Genomic DNA, 23,269 nt, shown 5'->3' with positions numbered 1-23,269 from the left:
CTCCCCTCCAGTCTGCACCACAGCCCTTTAAGACCATGGTTTTAACCTTTGTAACCTAAGATAGGGTAGACTACTGTCATGGTACCTGTGCTTGAATCTTGGTGCCAGCATTTCATTGGGTATTCACTGACCCAGCAAAGGCTTACTGAGACCTACTCTGTGGCAGGCATTGTTTAAATAAAACAGACTTGTTAAATAAAACCCTACTATTATGAATTTTACATTCTGGTGGGAAATAAAATTAATAGCAGTTAATAATTTTGTAATAGTGTTTTTACATGCTTTGTATAATTTAAACCTTAAGACAACCCTCTGTGGTAAATAGTATTACCTTTATTTTATACACGAGGAATCTAAGGAGGTCCAGAGATATTAAATAACTTTTTTTTTTTGAGATGGAGTCTCACTCTGTTGCCCAGCCTGGAGTGCAGTGATGCGATCTCAGCTCACTACAACCTCTGCCTCCCGGGTTCAAGTGATTCTCATGCTTCAGCCTCCCAAGTAGCTGGGATTACAGGTGCTCACCACCACTCCCAGCTGATTTCTGTATTTTTAGTAGAGACAAGGTTTCGTCGTGTTGCTCAGGCTGGTCTCCAACTCCTGGCCTCAGATGATCCACCTGCCTTGGCCTCCCACAGTGCTGGGATCACAGGTGGGAGCCACCACGCCCAGCCTCCTGGTGATTGTTTTTGAACTTCTTTTCGCTGTGTGTGTCCTGAAGGAGCCCTGCACATTTAATGCGAGCACTCAGAAGCCCGTGTCTGGCTTTTTGTTCTCTCCTGAGTTCCTCTCTATATTTGTCAGGTCTCTATTGGATATTTTTACTGGATTTCAAAATCTGCACGTTTTCTATCTTTTTTACCAAGGCAGCTGCCTTCCTGTTTTTCTCATTGGGATTGAAACTGTCCTCATTGTCTGCCAAGTTCTTTCTGATCTTCTGTTGCCCCTCCCTTTTTTCAGAGCTCTCTTCAGTTACACCTGTCCTATTGCAGCAGCTTTTTAAGGTCTCCCCTTGCCACCATCCCTGTCACTACCGGTGTAATTGCCGACTACATCCCTCCACTTCCACCTCACTGATCTATTTGTCTTTTCCCAAATATGCCCTAAACTTTCATGCACTTTGCCTTATGCTTGGAGGGCCTGGAATGGACCCTAACTGCCTCCCATTCTTCTGCATTCCCTCTCTGTGTTAGGACGTTTTCTGAGGCTCTTCTGTAGTTTCCTTCCCAGCCTTTTCTGCTCCCTAAAACCTGGGTTTAATTTACTCATATTCTTGTGGTACTTAAGTGTGTCCATGAGTCATACAAGTACTCCTTGCCACCTGTGCAAGCTCTTCAAGAGCCAAGACTGCATCTCAGTCTAGCTCTTGGCCTTGCACCTAGCAGGTTGTTGAGAATGGAGGATACAGAAAACTAGAGATGCAAAATGCTTGTTACCCCAGCGCTTCTGGTTGTCCTTTGTAGATTATTGTTTCAATCATCTTTTTCTTCTGAGTTGTATGAATTAGTATTTTTTTAAAAGTCACCTCCTTGGTGTGTTATGTCTGTTCTGCAGATGAAGAAAATTGGTAGCATTGCTAGTAAATAGAAGAGCTGAGATGTGAATCTCTGTCCCTCTGATTTAAAAACCTGTGGTTGGGCGTAGTGGCTCACGCCTGTCCTCCCAGCACTTTGGGAGGCTGAGGCAGGCGATCATCACCTGAGGTCAGGAGAGTTTGAGACCAGCCTGGCCAACATGGTAAAACCCCGTCTCTACTAAAACTACAAAAATTAGCCGGGCATGGTGGTGCATACCTGTAGTCCCAGCTACTCAGGAGGCTGAGGCAGGGAGAATTGCTTGCATCCAGGTGGTAGAGGTTGCAGTGAGTTGAGGTGGTGCCATTGCACTCCATCCTGGGCAACAGAGCAAGACTCCATCTCGAAAAAAGAAAAACCAGTGTTCTTTATACTATAGCAGCTATGTTTATGTTTATTATTTAGTCTTTAGGATCACCAGTGGAATGGCATGGGATGTGATTGTGTGTATACACCAAGGAGTGACCTTACTGGGAAAATGCTACATCCATTTTTTTTTTTTTTTTTTTTTTTTAAATAAAAAGGCATTCATTTTACTGGGGATTTCCTCGTTGCTGTTTTTACCTCTACACTCTGTTTTGTTTTGGAAGTAGATCAAGTAATAGAAAAACAAGTTGAGTGAGGAAAACGCTGTTCTCAAATATTAGGTCGTAGTTTGTCGGGATCCTCAGTAGACTTCTAGCATTTTTACAACTTAACCTTGGTTTATTCATTTAAGTAATATTTATTGAGTATCTGCTACATACCAAGGAGTACACCGGGCCTAAAGATGCTTTTAGTCGGCCAGGCACCATGGCTCACACCTGTAATGCCAGCACTTTGGGAGGCCGAGGCAGGTGGATCACTTGAGGTCAGGAGTTCGAGACCAAACTGGCCAACATAGTGAAACCCTGTCTCTACTAAAAATACAAAATTTAGCCAGGTGTGGTGTTGGGCGCCTATAATCCCAGCTCCATGGGAGGCTTAGGCAGGAGAATCTCGTGAACCTGGGAGGTGGAGGTTACGGTGAGCTGAGATCGCGACACTTCTCTCTAGCCCGGGTGACAAGAGACGCCATCTCAAAAAATAAAAAATTCTTTTAGTCTAGAACCACTTTGACCCCCTTGTTGCACGTGGGTCTGAAGCTCTGGGCAGCCCTAGCCCCCACTCCTGACTCTGCCCCTAACTCTTCCCACTCTGCTACATTCCATGAGAGTTGAATGCATGTTCAGAGTTATTTTAGGTGTAGCAAAACTACATCTCATTTAGCCTTCTCATTTAAAACTAGTTAAAATTTGTACATAGGCTTTTCATCTCTTATTAGTCCTTTCTTTTACCCTATGCTATCATTAAAATGTGAAAGCAATTGGAAATACATGAAATATTTTGCTTTTATCGCCATGGCGTTGTTGTAACATGGACTGTTGCCCCTTTTTAACTCTGCCCAGTACTCTTCCATCAAGGCCATACATACTGTGCATTTGTAGATTAACAGTTTCATTGTGGTTCAGGTACTTTAATGATTCCTACTTTTTCTAGAAATCTTTTTGTAGTTGACTTGAGTTGATTGGCTGGCCAGTGATAGTGGACTTTTTTCTCATGGATCTTCTATGATGTGTGGGAGGCAGGTCCTGTCTTTTGACTGTGGAAGATGAAGAGGACAGAAATTACCTTTGTCTACCTTCTTTGCAGCTAGAACATGATCTGTCAGATACTCCTACTTGTGATTTTGTCTCTGGTTTGCCTATAGATTGTTTATGAATACTACGGCCACCTTCATATGGCAGTGCCAGCAAAAGCAAGGGGATAGTAGTGACAATATCAAGAGCAGCATCCCAGGTTGACTTTCTTTGTGGCAGGACCTTGCTTGTGCCTCAACCCCTTGGTTCCTACCCAAGCTTGGCTCTCTAGTCCTCAACTCTGAAAGCCACCTGATATCTTAATTCATTTTTTGCCTAAGAAAATAAAAGTCAATTTTAATCATTTACAACCAAAAATCCTAAGTAGCACAGACCTGGTTTTGAAATCAGGTGGATTGGAAGTCTTGGTTTTCTTCTTATAAGCCCATCCACTGTCTGTCTTGTAACATCCCAGGAGCAGACTTGACGAGGCCTTCCTGAAGCCTCTTTCTGTCTGCTTGCCTCATCTGCTCTCTCTCCTCTCTCCTCACAGGGTCCACTTCCTAACACATGCTGCCATTTCTGGCTTATGGTTTGGCAGCAGAAGACCAAAGCAGTTGTCATGCTGAACCGCATTGTGGAGAAAGAATCGGTGAGTAATATTTAATATTTACAGCTTAGTATACTGTATGTGATCATTAGCATATAAAGATTTTCATTTTGGGGCCAATATTCATTCCTTAGTTTTGGCCTTTAATTGCTAAAGGCTAGTGGTCAAAGTGTTTCTGTCCAGAAAAACTTATTCATCCTTTTCCTTTCTTATTTTAAGTATTTATATAACAATTGCAGACCTTTCATCTCCAAGATAGAAATATAATGGAATAAATACTGACTAGCAGTGATACATAGATCTTTGGAATCCCTAGGAATCCTTGTTGACATATTTGTCACTAAGTCCCTCTTCCAGCTTTAAGATCTTGTACTGTTCTACTTCAGATTTCTTACTTTATTCTACATTTCGTAGTTGCTGGTTTTTACTGATGATGAAAATTTCCTAATCCACTGCTAATCAGATGTGGCAATGACATGCCAGAATTTCCGGCAGTGTCAGCGTAGTCATTTACAGTGGTTTTTCCTGATCTTCAGTATCATTTAAAAATTAAGGATTAGGCCATGCACAGTGACTCAAATCTCTAATCCCAGCACTTTGGGAGGCTGAGGCAGGCAGATCACTTGAGGGCAAGAGTTTGAGACCAGCCTGGCCAACATGGTGAAACCTCGTCTCTACCAAAAATACAAAAATTAGCCGGGTGTAGTCCCAGCTACTTGGGAGGCTGAGGCAGGACAACTGCTTGAACCTGGGAGGTGGAGGTTGCAGTGAGCCGAGATTGTGCCACTGCACCCCAGCCTGGATGGTCAAGTGAGACTCTATCTCCAAACCACTGCACTTCAGCCTGGGCGGTAGAGTGAGACTCCATCTCCAAAAAAATAAATAAATAAATAAAATTAAGGATTATGACATTGTCAGTTTGAGCAGCATTGCAAACTAAATGATTTGCAAATTTCATTCTCTCATTTTGGAGTATAATTACTGTATTAATAAGATAACACTGCCACCAGAATTTAGAAATCATGCTGATGGTGGTTGGACCTGGATGGTTAACAAGTGTCAGGTTTAATTATTTTGGGGAAGATTCCTTCAGAGGTGGTGGGTAATGTGCTATTCATCAAGAGACCCGTAATGTCTGATTATTGTTCTTTTTATTTTATTAATAGCCATTATTGGTGCTCAGCTTCTTAATTCATTATGGGTTACAGATGGTGATAATCCAATTCTGTCATTACCTCTCTTAAAAGCAATTTTCCAAAAAAAGTGGATTCCCTATTGAGGTCATCTGTCCTCAACAGATGACCAATTAGGAGTTTTTCTGGTGGAGAGTGGCAGGAGAGGATGAAGTATTATGGGTTTAGACATATTGGGTTCATTTTACTCCTTTGCAGTTATTTTCCTTATTTTTGATCAAATTATCCTGTCATTCGCTAGCAGCAATCTCTTTAGGTTGGGTCCTGAGTCCTTTTTGTTTTTGAGATGGAGTCTCGCTCTGTTGCCCAGGCAGGAGTGCAGTGGCGTTATTTCGGCTCACTTCAACCTCCATTTCCTGGGTTCAAGCGATTCTCCCGCCTGAGCCTCCCGAGTAACTGGGATTACAAGCACCCACCAGCATGCGGCTAATTTTTGTAGAGACTGTTTTACCATATTGGCCAGGCTGGTCTCAAGCTCCTGACCTCAAGTGATCTGCCCATCTCAGCCTCCCAAAATGGTGGGATTACAAGCATGAGTCACCTCACCCAGCCCTGAGTCCTTTTTAACAAACCTTTAATAGTTTCCTTGGCTGGGTGCAGTGGCTCACACCTGTAATCCCAGCACTTTGGGGAGTTAGGTGGATTGCTTGAGCCCAGGAGTTTGAGACCAGCCTGGGCAAATGGTGAAACTCTGTCTCTGCAAAAAATACAAAAATTAACTGGGCGTGGTAGCACATGCCTGTAGTCCCAGCTACCTGGGGGACTGAAGCAGGAGGATCGCTTGAGGCCAGGAAGACGGCTGCAGTTAGCTGTGACCCTGCCACTGCACTCCAGCCTGGGTGACAGAGAGAGACCCTGTCTCAAAAAAAAAAATGTTTTTTTTCTTGCTGTCTGTAATGACTGCATATTGCAGGCTCATCTCAAACTCTTGCTGCCCAGACCTGGAGCCAGCCGTTTCTCTGAGGAGCTTTGGTTTCTTTTAATGGGCAGTAGTATTTCAAGATCACAGCAAAAATAAGGATGTGTGTTGCTCCTGGACTGGCCATTGTTGTGAGGGCTTTCAGTGGACAAAAGCTGAGGAACAATATGTATATGTTACGATAACATACTTTAAGAGTTCATAATATTTCCAATTTAAATTTGGAGCTGTAAGGGCCGCTTAGCCCCTTCTATCTTATATCTGCTGTTTCCTTTTTCATACCAATAATCCTGGTTCTCAAAGAGATGAGAGAGATAAGCTATCTTGTAATGACTCATTTCCTTCTTCCCATATCACATACAAAACATAGCCATAATCATATCATCTACTACCAAAATAATTACTGAAAATGGTTTACAATTTTTAATATTTTTTTCTCTTCCTGATGTTTCTGAGTTGTCCTTTACAAATGTAAGTCTCTCCCTTATATCCCTTGTAGACTCTTAGTTCTACAAGCAAGCATTAGTTAATATTCATCAACAGTCTTTCTTGATGTCTCCCCAGTCATTCTGACTACAGCTCATTCTCTAGTGGATCCTAAGGAAGGACTTGTGAGCATTATAGTCCCCGATTTTTTTACATGTCAGTGATGGTTCATCTGCTGTCTTAATATCTGAAAGTCAGTTTGGCAGGATATGAAATCCTTGACTCCCGTGCTATTCTTTGAACAGCTTAAACATTTTTCCATTTCCTTCTGGTCTTCCACCAACGTCTAATGGACATCTTACTTCCTTTATAAGTCTCTTGTTCTTTTTTATCTACACTACCCAATAAATTCCTTTTTTCTTTTTCTTCAGATATTATTCATTTTACCAAAAATATGTCTTAGTGATTGGCCATTCTGGGTCAGTTTTTACAGGTACACGATGTCTTCTTGAGTGTTTGACTTCAAGTACTTTTTTCTTACTTTTTAAATACTTTTTGTTAAAGAAATATTTGTTGAGTTACAGTCCTTAGTATTTGTTCTGCTCCCTTGCTTGCTTTAATGCTCCTCTTTGGGTCTTCCTATTATACATATGTTGGATTTTCTTTGCCTATCTTTTTTGTTTGTCACATTCTCTTATCCTGTTTATCTCTCTATTTCTGTTTTACTTAAAAAAGATTTGCTTTTTCTGGCCAGGTTTGAGGGCTCACACCTATAATCCCAGCACTTTGGGAGGCTGAGGCAGGAGGGTCCCTTGAGCCCAGGAATTCAAAACCAGCCTGGACAACAAACTGAGACCCTACGTCTATAAAAAGTACCAAAAGTAGCCAGGTGCGGTGACATGCACCTGGAGTGCCAGCTGGGGTTGGGAGATCGCTTGAGCCCAGAAGATTGAGGCTGAAGTGAGCCAGGTTCACCCCAGTGCACCCCAACCTGGGCTACAGAGCTCTTAAGACCCTGTCTCTTAAAAAAAAAAAAAAAAAATTATTTTCCTCTTAAGGCATTTTTATCTATTGTGTTTAGTTCTCTCTTCCTTCCAGTTTAATCCTCATTTGTGAAATGATGTGTTCTATTATTTGAACTTTTCTATCTCCTATCTTGTTTCTGAGTTCTAAATTTTAGTCTTTTACTTCTTATATCATTTTTTGTTTGTCCTTTTTTTTTTTTTTTTTTTTTTGAGACGGAGTCTCCCTCTGTCGCCCAGGCTGGAGTGCAGTGGCCGGATCTCAGCTCACTGCAAGCTCCGCCTCCCGGGTTTACGCCATTCTCCTGCCTCAGCCTCCCGAGTAGCTGGGACTACAGGTGCCCGCCACCTCGCCCGGCTAGTTTTTTGTATTTTTAGTAGAGACGGGGTTTCACCGTGTTAGCCAGGATGGTCTCGATCTCCTGACCTCGTGATCCGCCCGTCTCAGCCTCCCAAAGTGCTGGGATTACAGGCGTGAGCCACCGCACCTGGTCTTTTGTTTGTCTTTTAGCACCTTTTAAAGAATTAATTCATAGTATTTATTGGTTTGGGAGACATTTTTATTGTTGTAGCTGTTATTTGGAAAAGGAGAAATGGCCATTTTTAAAAATACTTTTTCCTGGTGTTTTGTCCTGCCGAGATGACTGCCTTGCTTCAGTCTGCTGGCTTCATACTTCGGCATTTGGGAAGATATGTTTATTGTCACAGATTTGAATTTCGTATCAGTAGTTCTGCCAAACTCTACGTAAAAGGGGCTTATCTTCTCATTCTCTCCCCCAGTTTAATTTTAGTACGCAAATATACAATGTTATTTCTAAATGTCATTTTTTTGTTTGGTTTTTTTGAGACTGGGTCTCACTTTTGTCATCCAGGCTGGAGGGCTGTGGCACAGCCTCAGTGCAGCCTCGACTGCCCATGCTCAGGTCATCTTCCCACTTCATACTCCTGAGCAGCTGGGACTACAGGGGTGCGCCACCGCACCCAACTTGCCACCGCACCCAGCTCATTTTTTTTTGTATTTTTTGTAGAGACAGGAATTCGCCATGTTGTCCAGGCTGAATTTCACCCTGTTGCCCAGGCCAAACTCCTGGGCTCAAGTGATCCACCCACCTCAGCTTCCCAAAGTGCTAGGATTACAGGCGTGAGTCACATGTGCCTGGCCCTAGATAGAATATTGAGTAGTAGATTCATAGGCATTTGTGGAAAATACTTGTAAAATAAAGCCGGTTCAGCAACAAATTTTTTTTTTTTTTTTTTTTGAGACGGAGTCTTGCTGTGTTGCTCAGGCTGGAGTGCAGTGGCGCGATCTCAGCTCACTGCAAGCTCCGCCTCCCGGGTTCACGCCATTCTCCTGCCTCAGCCTCCCTAGTAGCTGGGACTACAGGCGCCCACCACCACGCTTGGCTAATTTTTTGTATTTTTAGTAGAGACGGAGTTTCACTGTGTTAGCCAGGATGGTCTCAATCTCGTGACCTCATAATCTGCCCACCTCGGCCTCCCAAAGTGCTGGGATTACAGGCATGAGCCATCGTGCCCGGCCAGCAGCATTTATTTTGAAGATAAAATTATTGCAAGGGTTTGATAATTTTAGAAACGTAAAGTGAATGTCCTGACGTTAAAATATAGGTAATCATGCTTTAAAAATGATAATTTTTATTTTATGAATATGATATCTGTGGCTTTTTTAGTTTATAAGTTACAGGAACACTTTAAAAAGGCCTTATAAGACCGGACGCGGTGGCTCATGCCTGTTATCCTAGCGCTTTGAGAGGCTGAGGTGGGTGGCTCACTTGAGGTCAGTAGTTCAAGACCAGCCTGGCCAACATGGCAAAACCCTGTCTCTATTAAAAATACAAAAATTAGCTGGGTGTAGTGGCAGGTGCCTGTAATCCCAACTGCTCAGGAGGTGAGTCTCACGACTAGCTGGGATTACAGGCGCCCGCCACAGGCCCAGCTAATTTTTGTATTTTTAGTAGAGATGGGGTTTCACCGTGTTAGCCAGGTTGGTCTTGAACTCCTGACCTCAGGTGATCCTCCCGCCTCAGCCTGCCAAAGTTTTGGGATTACAGGCGCGAGCCACACCTGGCTGTAAAATTTCAATCTTACTAAAATACATTAAGCGTAGAATATAGTAGTGACTTCTTAGTTTTGGGTACTTGAAAAAATATAACATGTACATGTGTGGTTTGTTTTCATTTTTTAACTTTATGGTTTCATGATGTCTATAAACTAAAAAAAAATATACATATTTCTAAATTTAGGTTAAATGTGCACAGTACTGGCCAACAGATGACCAAGAGATGCTGTTTAAAGAAACAGGATTCAGTGTGAAGCTCTTGTCAGAAGATGTGAAGTCGTATTATACAGTACATCTACTACAATTAGAAAATATCAATGTAAGACCTTTCTTGCCCAGAAGTCTGGACTTTATATGATGGTTTAAAGAATTACTCTTTATTATTAGATTTGAAGTTTGATAAGCACATGCATTTGGATAATACCTATAGTATCTAGTCATAATCACTTTGTGTGCCTGCACGTAGTAGCTTTCTGAGGACTCTAAAGAAACAGTAGAAACTACAAATTTCAAAGTTCAGGTTGTTACTTGGGGTTTGAAAATTAATTAATAGAAATACATGAGGATTAATAGAGAGGGCTTTAGAGTCAGGCAAGCTTGAATTCAGATCCAGCTCTGCTGCTCAGTAGAGGTATAATTTAGACTTGTTCCCCGCCCTCCCTGAGCCCTTCCTCATCTGTAAAATGGAGATTACCACGCCTCCCCTCCAGGGCTGTCCTGAAGGTCAGATGAAGGTGTGTATGCAGAGCACCTGACCTCAGTAGATGCCCAGGAAACAATAGCTCCCAGGACCTGTGACTGCCAAGAATAGCAAAATCCTCAAGAAAATAACTTACAAAGCTATTGTTAAGTGATTCACAACACAAAAATTTGTCCTTACTGAGTTGTGAAAAAATGGTGTTTTTTATATATATGTAACACACACATACGTATATCCATACATACATATACATGTATAAATGTAGCATGTGGTCTCAAGAATATTTACTTGGGTGTTTGGGTGGTTGGTTGATTGGTTTTTTGAGAGAGTCTTGCATTGCCACCCAGGCTGGAGTACAGTGGCATGATCAGAGCTCTCACTGCGGCCTCCAACTCCTGGCCTCAAGAAATCCACCCACTTCAGCCTCCTGAGTATCTGGGATTACAGGCATGAGCCACCATACCTAATTTTCTTTTTTTTTTTTTTGTAGAGATGGGGTCTTGCCTTGTTATCCAGGCTGGTTTCAAACTCCTGGGCTCAAGCGATCCTCCCACCTTGGCCTCCCAAAGTGTTGAGATTACAGTCATGAGCCACCATGCCAGGCCTTACTTGCAGTTTTCTTCCCCAGAAACATATGAAGTGTTCCTTGGGCCTTGGTTGAAATACACACACATAGTGGGTTACGAACCTGCTGTTGCCAGGGTGATGATCGGGGCATTTCTCCCCCTTTTGCCATTTACCTCTTTTGCCTTCTTTGTGTTATAATTAGAATAAACTAGAAAATAATGAAATGAGAGTAATTCTGAGATGCTAATAGAAACTGTGATAGCTTGAAAACAGGAAAATGTTTAGCCTCATATGACTTTAGGAATGTATGTAGTCTTTAACTGAAATACTGTTTTAGTTAACCATTAAGTAAATTAAGTGATCACTAACAACACAAAGCCTTAAAGAGAAGGGAGAGATATATATATATATATGTATACACACATGCTTTTTAGATGTGTGGCAATCCCTTTTATGGTGGATCCCTTGGAACACTTGTGTTTTTTGCTGCATTGAGTAAGCACAGGTGCAAGCTCTGTGCGTGAGGCCTAGGTTCTGGTTTTCCTTCTGTCCAGCTTCCCATGACATCCATAACTAAGCTTATTATGCAGTCTCTTCAGTCACCTAAAAAGGCTCAAAATTAGGAATGATAATGCTTAGATTTATTTATAAATTCCCATTAGTATATTTGTTTTGTCACAACTCTTTCCATTTACATGTGTCTTAAAAAGTGCATTGAGATACATCAATAACTCTTTGATATTGGACTGAGCTGTACATTATTCATTCCCAGAAACAGCACTATATTTCCACAAGGTTCTCAAAGTTCTCTGAATCATCTTCTCTTGGTATTTATCCCAGGTAATTACTCATTTGCTTGTGGCATTAAAATTGATTTAGATGAAGGGCATAGAAGTGTTTCCCTACTTCTGAAACAGTCCTTATTGAGAATTGATGATACCTGAAGTAATAATAAAATAGAATGATTTTTGTATTTTGTTTATCAGATTCCAAAATGCTTTCACATTATATCATTTGACCAATAGTCTTCAGTTAGTGTGGACAGTGTAAATATTCTTATTATCCCCATATTTTACATTATAAAAATGAATAGTTATGTTAAAATCCATTCGTTTATAGGACTTTTTCCACTGATTACTTAGCGATTAAGTGACAGACTGAACTCATTAGTTCTCCTGGTCCCCTATTTCTTTAAGACAGAGTCTCATTCTGTTGCCCAGGCTGGAGTGCAGTGGCATGATCTTGGCTCATTGCAGCCTCCACCTCCTGGGTTCAAGTGATTCTCCTGTCTCCTCCCGAGTAGCTGGGACTACAGGTGTGCACCGCCATGCCTGGCTAATTTTTTGTATTTTTAGTAGAGATGGGGTTTCGCCATGTTGGCCAGACTGATCTCGAACTCCTCCTGACTTCAGGTGATCTGTCCGCCTCAGCCTCTCAAAGTGCTGGGATTACAGGTGTGAGCCACTGTGCCCGGCCATCTCCTAACTTTTGACATGGGGATAAGTCCTTTTGAAAAGATGCTAATTGTTGTAAAGAGAGATTATTGATTCTGAAGCATCTTTCTGGAGTTGAGGCCGTCATGTGAGTTGGCCAGCCACCGTGTTTTAGTTGCTAGCAACTGTGTGGTATAATGACATGGTCACTGGATTTTTTATTGGCCTGGGTTTAGAACATACCATAGTATAATAGCAAGAATTTATTTGTGTTCTACTTTATAATTTTTAACTAGGGATTCTTTATTCGTTAGAAGGATAAAGTGGCATTTCAGTATGGAAGGCAGAATTACATTTGCCTAAGTAGATAAACTGTAGAATCAGATAGCCTGACTTTAAATCCTGACTCTGCCACTCTTGCTGAGTGACTTGGGTCACATTACTTCACTATGGATGATAAACAGTACCTGTTTTATCATCTATGAAATGAGGGTGATCATGTACCTACTACATAGGATTGCTGTAAAGATCAAGTGAGTTAATATCATGACAGTGTCTAAGACATAATGCGGGAGCCGCAATGAGCTTTTTAGTTGATTAGTTTCTTTTCTGTAGTAGTCATGAATTGGAAGGGACAGCAGAAACGGGGAGTCGTTGAAAAGGATAAGTTTAGAGAGACGGAAAGAACCAAGGGAGTGACAAAAAGTGATGATGAAGTAGGGAGCTGATAGCCAACCTCAGCTATCAGTCAGGACCCACAGATCTCTGTCTTTATTGAGGTCTCTGCGGTGCAGAGATCAGTGTGCATCTAAGGGAGTCTGACTTACATCTATTAACAGGTCCAAAGGTAAAGCTGTTGTCTGAGCAAGCCCTGCGCCTCCTCCAGTCTAATGGAGCAGCACAGTGACATACCAGGAGTCCTTTTCAGTGACTTACTTAAAGCTAAAAGTCTGGACTCTTGCTCTTGAACGAAGAGATTGCATCTCTGCTTGCAGCGTGGCCTGTGGCTTAAGCTATGGAGATAATTGTGAGGGGTTTTAAAAATACAAGGTCATCTAGAGTACTTGTCTTTTAGTTTTTCCTTTTGGTTGCCCTTCAATATTTTTGTCATATTGTTGGCCAGCTTTATGTTTAGTGAGTTCCAGGAATACTGTTATAATGCTGACTGTCTTCTATTTCCCTGTCCCTATAGATTAAGCAAGATGAGACTCTAATTATTATGATGCTCACCTGGGATTTGATTCAAAATCGTTTAAACAGTTTATTCTACCTAGAATGTCCTCTCTCTTCTCTGCCTTTATATCCTACACATCCTTAGTAACCCCTGTGGCCCACTTCTTTCTTAGGTCTCTCCTGACATATATCTGTGACACATTTATCCCTAACAGCTATGATTCTTACACTTTTTCAGTAATTTAAATATTATCATTCTGCTGCTTGTTCAGTACTTCTCTCTATCTAAATCTTGACTCCATAATGAGGTTTTTAACTTCCAAGGGGTTGGGAGTTATCTGCTGCCTTGGTACTCCCTGGCCATTGGATGGAGTACATTTTAAGCACATTGCACCTGAGTGATTGTTGTAAAACACAGATGCAATCTTTCCACCGGCCTCTAAGAATTCTTCTGTAGCTTCCGTTGGTTACTAAAAAAAGTTATCTGTCCAGTGCACACGACTGTGACCCATTCCAGCCTGGTCCTTGCCTCCTTGTCTAACTCCCTCTCCTTTGGGTATCCAGGATTTGTCCATGCTAACAGACAGGCTTCTCTAATAGGTTAATTCCTTGGTGGGGGTGGGTGGCATACCTTTGCATATTGCTTTCTCTCTGCTTAGAATGCAAGCCTGTCCGTAGCCGTTTCTGCCACTCCTCCTAATCTGGTGAGTTCGATCTGTCTTTCACAATGAATTGCAGTCAGTAAATATTTATCACTGACATACTGACTCTGGCAAAAATTGATGAGAGACCCAACTAAGGCAGTGATAGTGAAGGTACAGATTGGACATCTGGTTAGGACATAGGGTTGACAAACTTTGTCACTCTTTAGGTGTAGAGGAAATACCCAATGAAGAGGTTGAAAATGTGTTGAGTTTTACAATTGACTGGAGCTTTCTAGGGGCCACAATAAAGGCAATTGGTGAGTATAGTTGTTTTAAAAATACCCAGTATCTGTTACGCATTTACCATGTGCAGGGATATGGCAGGCACTTCACATTAATTGTTTCATTTGTTCGTTAAAACAGTTTTGTAAGGTAAGTAGTATTATTAACCCTATTCACAGATGTCAGAACTGGGGCTTAGTGAAAGTCTTTTAGAAACAAAATCTTGATACCCTCCATATATACCTAAAGTGTGAAAGTAATTGGGCCTGGGGTCATAGAGCTGTATAGATTTTTTATAATTGGAAAATATATACTCTTATTATATATTTATGATGATTATTAACTTGCATTTGAAGGCTGTGAACAGGGCATACACTTAAATTGCTGTGGCCTAACAATTCCTGTTGTTACACCTGCTCAACTCACAGGTTATTTTCCTGGCTTTATATATACAAGTTTGCCATCCCTATAAAAATACTTTAAATTTAGAATTCTCTTTTAAAAATGTAAATGGGATTTTGCCTTAGAACAGCAAGCCGTTGACATTTTGTGCAGAATGTAGTATACATAATGCAAAGTTTTAGACAGAAAATTTGGCAGGCATGTGTGGAACAGCTGCAGACAGGGACAGCCTATAATTGTGGGTGCAACCCGGGTGTGTGTAGGGAGTGGGGTGAAGCGGCGAGAAGGCTGGGGGGCAGCGGCTGGGGATCAGAGAAGTAGTGTGACTTGGTGACCAAGGAGAAGAAAAAGGTGCTTCCGCAGTTTTGAAAATAAGGAGTTTGCCAAAAATTGTAAAGTCTAAATGCAGACCTTGTTTGGAATAAAGATGAGTTTTGTTTTAGCTCTGTATCCTTTGGCAACCCTTTTTTTTTCCCCCCTCTTTTTTTTTTTTTTTTTTCTGCATGAAAAAGAGGGAAAGGGGTCCATCCAGTCATGCATATGAAAGTTTTTATTACCAGAGTAGTAAATATATGAATCTTATGCCTTCATGTGGTCCTTTGTAACTGTGAATTACATGATTTTGGAAAGCTGTGTTTTTTGAATCTTGTTTCTGTAAGGATAAATTAATCAAAGTTAACCTCTCAAAAAGTCCTGGCTCTGTAGGGGGGGAGAAAACAACAACTGATTTTCAAAAATCTATTAGTGGGGAAGACGTTATTATACAAACAGTCATGAGCATTTCTGGGAACTGGCTTCCAGTATCCCAGACAGTGTGACCTGAATTTGAAAAAAATTGAGACCAGTAGTCTTGAGCCAAAATCATACAAGCAAAGAGAAAGCAAGCCGTGCCCAAGATTGTAGGGTGACCGTGTGTTTGAGCCAGGACATGATGAAGTAATTACACGCAGGACCCCAGGACCCCATAGGAGCTCTGGGCCGGAGACCACAGAGCACTGCAGGCTCCTGCTCAGAGCGGACCAGAGAAAGGCCCACACAGACTGAGTCTGGTCCTGCCGGTGGCCACAGCAAGTAAGAAACAAAGTGGGTTGTTAATGTCACTAGAATCTTAACCTCGTTTACAGGAAAACTTGACTTGGAGTTAACTGTGTCCCCCGCTGTCAGGAACCTGCCTCTAGCCCATTCCTGTCGGTGTTGCCTTATTAACTGCCCATCTGCTGTTTTGTAAAAGGAGACTAGAGTTTACCCTTCTTATTTTAGAATGTTTTGAATTCTCTTTTTTAATGCAATAAATTTACCTTTTTTTTTTTTTTATACCTACAATAAGATTGACTCCTTTTGGTGTACAGTTATGTGACTTTTGACAGTGCATTCAGTCATGTAACCACTGCCCACAGCAGAAACGTAGATCGGTTCTGTCACCTCTCCCCTGCCCCAGATGTTCTTGTGTTGCTTGTGTACAGTCAGTCATGGTCTCTACCCCCAGCCTCTGGCAACCAGTGATCTGGTTTCTGTTACTGTGTGATTCTGCCTTTTCCAGAATGTCATATAAATGGAATAGTATAGTATATAGCCTTTAGTCTGGCTTTGTTCATTTACCATAATTAATTTAAAAAGAAATGTCTTAAAACGTAGAAACCGTGATCATTTTAATTCGTAATGGAGAAATTTTTTATTGCTTTTAGTATATTGAGAACTTGTGGATCACACTGTATTTGAAATTATTAATGCTGGATGTTAAAAGGTCACTAAAAGTATGTACTTTTTAAAAAATTTATTTCACTGTACTTTATTAGTATTATACCTTATATACTGAGTCTGGGACGTAGAAGTCAATTTCTACTGCAAAATAGGGGGTTTTGTTTGTTTGTTTGTTTTTGAGATGGAGTTTTGCTCTTGTTGCCCAGGCTGGAGTGCAATGGCATGATCTCAGCTTACCGCAACCACTGCCTCCCAGGTTCAAGCAATTCTCCTGCCTCAACCTCCCAAGTACCTGGGATTACAGACATGCCCCACCACGCCCAGATAAGTTTGTATTTTTAGTAGAGATGGGGTTTCTCTGTGTTGGTCAGGCTGGTCTGAAACTCCTGACCTCAGGTGATCCACCCGCCTCGGCCTACCAAAGTGCTAGGATTACAGGTGTGAGCCACCGCGCCCGGCCAAAAATTTATATTTTTAAAGTGAAAGCTAACTTCAAATTTTGGAAATTTTTATTGGGAGCAGGATAGTATTATAATAGTCTTTAGTTATTACACCATTAAACATCAAGGTTTTTTACGTTGTTTCTGTGCCTCCTCCCTCAAAAAAAACCTCCTACAATAAAACTGAAAAATTGCGCAAAGATGTATTAGTGGAAGACCACTGCTTAATTTACACCAATGAAGAGTATAAAGCAGAGAAGTGCTCCTTGGGGCAAAAGGCAATTGGCAAAAAGCTGAAGAACATTTTCATAATGAGTTAGAAATACAGATCATCAGGAATATCCAGGAAGCGTTAGTGAATGCCAGGCAGGCCTAAGAGACAGGAAACATTTAGCATGTTGGTAAACCATTTTAGCACATCAGCAAAAGCATATAAACAGCTTTAGGACTGGAAATTATTGCCATGGGGAAAGGCAACAATTAGAGGAACAATTCCAATTAAAAATGTAAAGATTGGTTGTTTAGATTAATTCTTGAGTTGCTCCCCATGCCTGTGTAGCAGAATCTAACAGATAATCATGTTAAACAGGAGATTACATTTAAAAAATAAACTTAGAAATTCATAAAAAGGAAAATGTTAAAGAATGTAAAATTACACTGGTAGAATTTTTTTTTTTTTTTGAAAATAGAGTTTCACTCTTGGTGCCCAAGCTGGCATGCACTGGCATGATCTCTGCTCACTGCAACCTCCACCTCCTGGGTTCAAGCAATTCTCCTGCCTCAGCCTCCCAAGTAGCTGGGATTACAGGCATGCACCACCACGCCTGGCTAATTTTTTGTATTTTTAGTAGAAACGGAGTTTCACCATGTTGACTAGGCTGGTGTCGAACTCCTGACCTCAATTAATCTGCCCACCTCAGCCTCCCAAAGTGCTGGGATTACAGGCATGAGCCAGTTGCGCCTGGCAGACATTTTTTAAAATAGAAAAAAATAGTCCATTCATGATGCATGAATTAAAGAAAATATTGGTAACGTGTATAGTAACAGATTAGTAACTGAGAACCCAAAGGCTGCCCCAGGTTGCTTCGAATCCTGGTTCTGCCACGTTCCAGCTGTGTGACCTTGGGCATACTACTTACCCTTTGTTTCAGTTTCTTCATCAGGAAAATGGGTTTTAATAGGATTATTGTGTGGATTTAGTTAATAAGGAAAGTGCTTAGAACAGGCCTCCAAAATAGTAAGTGTTGTATGTGTTAGCTATTATTAATACATCCCAAATTTCCACTAAAGAAAATCTTACCTAATTTGTATATGGGATTGTCAGAAAACAAATGGAAAAATCATAGTATAAACAGCCTATATGGCTGTAAAGGATTACACAAAACACATGATCTTTCTGAAGTAGTTTTTTTAAAAGAAAAAAAAATAGAACTAACTTCTCCTCCCTTGATTTTCACTTTTTAGAGTGGTGAAACCAGAACAATATCTCACTTTCATTATACTACCTGGCCAGATTTTGGAGTCCCTGAATCACCAGCTTCATTTCTCAATTTCTTGTTTAAAGTGAGAGAATCTGGCTCCTTGAACCCTGACCATGGGCCTGCGGTGATCCACTGTAGTGCAGGCATTGGACGCTCTGGCACCTTCTCTCTGGTAGACACTTGTCTTGTTTTGGTAAGTGCTGCTTGTGATCTCATTTTAATCTCATTGATTTTTTTTTTTTTTAAATTGCTTCCACTGGCAAGGAATAAGCACTGATGTTGTATCATAGAACTGAGGTTTTTCAACTTTTAACTTCTACTTTTGGAAAAACCTAAAAATCTCATTTCCACCTTTGCAACTGCGTCTTATTCATGACTAGTAGAAATGTATCCAAGATGATTTTAGAGATTCCTAAGAAGATGTTTTTCTTCCTGGTAGCTTTATATTACAGAAATAATAGGTCTCTTCCCCTCATTTTTTCAAATATAAATCCATATGTAACACTGACTTCCTCAGACAAATACTTTATCTCATGTTTTTAAATTTAAAAACTAGGGATAGTGATAGACATATTTCACAGGGTTGCTGTGAGAATTCAATGAATTAATACATTAAGGGACACGTAGAAGAGTCCCTGGTGTTTTCTGAGCATTCCATAAATGTCAGTATTACTGTTACTCGCCTGAGGTTCCTGTCTCTGCCCCCAAGGGCTAATTCTTTCTGCACCAGTTAATCCCAGTCCCAGCCTGTATACAGCCTAAATCTTTTTTTCTCTTTTTAGGACCTTTATTTTTTCCTTACTGGTCTCTTTCCCACCATCTTTAGATGGGTGCTGTGTATCCAGACATTGTGTCTGTAGTGCAGACATGAAGGAGGCGGAAGGGCAGTGAGCAGAAAGGTTGACTCCTGCCATGACTTAAAAAAAAAAAAAAAAGTCCTTATACTAGCCAGAACTGATTATAAATCCTTCCTTTAACCAATGACTGGCCAGAAGGAATGAGATTACTATGATTGGTTTGGAATCAGTTGTGAATCAGCTAAAGAATCAAAGTCCTCCATCTACTTGAGTGGTTGAGATGTGGGGAGGGATGAGTAGGCTGGGATAGTTGTTGTGTATGTAACAGTTATAGCTGCAGGGTTAAATTATCGTTGTTCTTTCAGAGGAGAAAATGCAGAGCAAAAATCTTAACAATGGGCCGGGCGCGGTGGCTCAAGCCTGTAGTCCCAGCACTTTGGGAGGCCGAGATGGGCAGATCACGAGGTCAGGAGATCGAGACCATCCTGGCTAACACGGTGAAACCCCGTCTCTACTAAAAAAATACAAAAAACTAGCCGGGTGAGGTGGCGGGCACCTGTAGTCCCAGGTACTCGGGAGGCTGAGGCAGGAGAATGGCGTAAACCCAGGAGGCGGAGCTTGCAGTGAGCTGAGATCCGGCCACTGCACTCCAGACTAAGCGACAGAGCGAGACTCCGTCTCAAAAAAAAAAAAAAAAAAAAATCTTAGCAATGATCTTGCATTGATTCTGTTTCCTGGGTTCCAATAACAAAAGATTTGTCTGATTTTTGCCTTTCTTGCAGATGGAAAAAGGAGATGATATTAACATTAAACAAGTGTTACTCAACATGAGAAAATACAGAATGGGTCTTATTCAGACCCCAGATCAACTGAGATTCTCATACATGGCTATAATAGAAGGAGCAAAATGTATAAAGGGAGATTCTAGTATACAGGTAAACTTTATACACGTTTAAAATCATATCTATTTGTTAAATACACATAGCATCAAATAACTGCACTCCACTTGAGCCCTTGTCGTCTTTGTTTCAAAAAGTATGTTTGAATTTTTGTGGTTAATCCAGTTGGCTGTCTTAAAATTGTAAAATTTTAGCTAGCTTCCTCATATATACTCAGCCTCAGGTTAAATCCTGTCTGTTACTTAAAAGCCCTTGTAGAAACAAGATTTCATTAAAGAAACGGAATTTTTCATTTTGGGGGTGGTTAAGCTTTTAATTATTAAAGTAACTGGAAACTTCAGATACTTTTGCCCTCATTACACACTAATACTTGGTTTATGTAATATTTGGTTTTATAACAAGCAACTTGAATATTTATGGCAGATATAATGAAATTCCAGCAAAATGTTACATTCTTCTGGTTGATGGCTTTATTCTCATGAAGGTGTTTTTACTGCATATTTGTAGAACCTAAATTCTTTTTTTTTAATGGCCAAATAGTATTACTATATATGTGTGTGTGTATATATGTGTGTATATGTATATAAAACATATATACGTGTATAACGTATATACGTATATATGTATATATAATGTATGCATATATGTGTGTATCTATAACGTGTACGTATATATGTTGTAGATACACGTATATGTATATACGTGTGTGTGTATATATACATTCCACATTTTCTTTCTCCCTCCATTCGCTGATGGACATTTAGGTTGATTCCATGTCTTGCCTATTGTGAATAGTGCTGCAGTAAGCACAGGAGCACCACTATGCCTTTGAAATCCTAATTTCATTTCCTTTGGATAAATACCCAGTAGTGGGACTGCTGGATCATATGATAGTTCTATTTTTAATCTTTTAAGGAACCTCTATACTGTTTTCCAAAATGGCTGTACTAATTTACATTCCACAGCCATGTACAGGAGTTCCCCTTTCTCCACATTCATGCCAGCATTTATCTTTTGTCTTTTTGATAATAGTCATTCTAATTGGGGTATGGTAATATCTCAGTGTGGTATTGGTTTGCATTATTCTGATGATGAGTGATATTGACCATTTTCTCATATAGCTATTGGCTCTTTGTATGTCTTTTAAGACATGGCTATTCAGGTCTTTTACCTGTTTTTAATTGGATTATCTGTGTTTTCTGCTCTGCTATTGAATTTTGTTTGAGTTTCTTACATATTTTGGATATTCATCCCTGTCGAATGTATAGTTTGCAGATATTTTCTTCCATTCTGTAGATTGTCTCTTCAGTCTGTTGATTGCTTCCTTTGCTGTACAGAAACTTTTTAGTTTGATGTAATCCCATTTGTCTGTTTCTGCTTTTGAGGTCTTATACAAAAGACCCTTCCCTTGCCCAGACCAATGTCCTGAAATGTTTCCCCTATCTTTTCTTTTAGTGTTTATATTTGGGGTCTCATATTAAGTCTTTAGCCCATTTTGAGTTGATTTTTTAATATGGTGAGAGAGAGGGGTCTAGTTTCACTCCTGGACATCTGGATATCCAGTGTTCCCAACGCCATTTATGAAAGAGACTGTCCTTCACCAGTGTGTATTCTTGGCGTCTTTGTCAAAAATAAATTGGCTGTAAATACGTGGATTTATTTCCATGCTCTCTCTCTGTTTTATTGGTCTTTACAGCCATTTTTATGGTAGTAGCATGCTATTTTGGTTACTGTAGCTTTGTAGTATATTTTGAGATCAGAGAGTGTGATGCCCCCAGCTTTCTTTTTGCTAAAAATTGCTTTGGCTTTTGGCGTCTTTTATGATTCCATACAAATTTTAGATTATTCTGTTTCTAAGAAGAATGTCATTGGTGTTTTCACTGGATTGCACTGAATCTGTAGATCACTTTGTAGCATGGACATTTTAACAGTATTAATTTTAATCCATGAACATAGGCTGTCTTTCCATTTATGTCCTCTTCAACTTTTTCCTTTAATGTTTTATAATTTTCATTATAGAGATCTTTCACCTCCTTGGTTAAATTTATTCCCAGGTAATTTTTTTGAAAATGGAATTGCTTTCTTGATTTCTTTTTTTCAGGTAGTTTGCTAGTGATGTATAAAATTCTACTGATTTTTATTTGTTGATTTTGTATCCTGCAACTTTACTGAATTTGTTTATTATAACAGTTTTTTGGTAGAGGCTATAGAGTTTTCTATGTATAAGATTATGTCTTCTGCAAACAGAGACAATTTGACTTCCTCCTTTCCAATTTGAATGCCCTTTCTCTTTCTCTTGGTTAATTGCTCTGGCTAGGGCTTACAGAATTATGCTGAATAAAAGTGTTGGAAGTGGGCATCCCAGCCCAGTGCAGTGACTCACACCTGGAATCCCAGCACTTTGGGAGGCTGAGATGGGCAGATCACGAGGTCAAGAGATTGAGACCACCCTGGCCAACATGGTGAAACTCCGTCTCTACTAAAAATACAAAAATTAGCTGGGTGTGGTGACACGCGCCTGTAGTCCCAGCTACTCGGGAGGCTGAAGCAGGAGAACTGCTTGAACCCGAGAGGCAGAGGTTGCAGATCATGCCACTGCACTCCAGCCTGGTGACAGAGCAAAACTCCATCTCAAAAAAAAAAGAAAGAAATTGGGCATCTCTGTCTTGTTCCAGATCTTAAGAGGAAAAGCTTTCAACTTTTTCATGTTCGGTATGATATTTACTATGGGCTTGTCATACGTGGCTTTGTGTTGAGGCACAGTTTCCTCCATACCTAATTTGTTGAGAGTTTTTATCATGAAGGTATGTTGATTTTTCTTTTTTGAGGCAGAGTCTTGCTCCGTTGCCCAGGCTGGAGTGCAGTGGTGCAGTCTTGTTCCACTGCGCCTTCGCCTTCTGGGTTCCAGCGATTCTCGTGCCTCAGCCACCCAAGTGGCTGGAATTACACGCCTGTACCACCACATCCAGCTGTTTTTTGTATTTTTAGTAGAGATAGGGTTTCACCATGTTGGCCAGACCGGTCCCAAACGCCTGACCTCAAGTGATTCACCTGCCTCAGCCTCCCAAAGTGCTGGGATTACAGGTATGAACCATTGCGCCCAGCTGGTATGCTGAATTTTATCAAATGGTTTTTCTGCATCTATTGAAATGATCATATGGTTCTTGTCCTTGATTCTGTTGATTTGATAGATCATGTTTATTGATTTGCATGTATTGAACCATCCTTTCATCCCTTGGATGAATCCCACTTGGTCATGGTAAATGATGTTTTTAATATACTGTTGAATTCAGTTTCCTATTATTTCATTCACGATTTTTGCATCCATGTT

General features: G+C 40.5%; 1 protein-coding gene across 6 annotated transcripts in view; it reads left to right on the top strand.

The window, feature by feature from the left end:
* Positions 1–23,269, top strand: part of PTPN2 (protein tyrosine phosphatase non-receptor type 2) — a 94,892-nt gene that overhangs the window by 49,024 nt on the left and 22,599 nt on the right. For 3 of the 6 annotated variants that reach the window (XM_030925787.1, XM_030925789.1, XM_030925786.1), the window contains exons 4-8: positions 3,726–3,824; positions 9,604–9,738; positions 16,306–16,374; positions 18,226–18,435; positions 19,822–19,974. In XM_030925787.1, the coding sequence (XP_030781647.1) occupies positions 3,726–3,824; positions 9,604–9,738; positions 16,306–16,374; positions 18,226–18,435; positions 19,822–19,974 (666 nt within the window). The remainder of the gene's footprint in view (positions 1–3,725; positions 3,825–9,603; positions 9,739–16,305; positions 16,375–18,225; positions 18,436–19,821; positions 19,975–23,269) is intronic. The other 3 variants (XM_030925790.1, XM_030925788.1, XM_030925791.1) reach the window with 2 other exon arrangements.

This window comes from Rhinopithecus roxellana, chromosome 21, assembly GCF_007565055.1.
Source record: "Rhinopithecus roxellana isolate Shanxi Qingling chromosome 21, ASM756505v1, whole genome shotgun sequence".
NCBI lineage: Eukaryota > Metazoa > Chordata > Mammalia > Primates > Cercopithecidae > Rhinopithecus > Rhinopithecus roxellana.
Note: the sequence above shows the minus strand (reverse complement) of the source record. Positions and strands in the feature narration are given on the sequence as shown.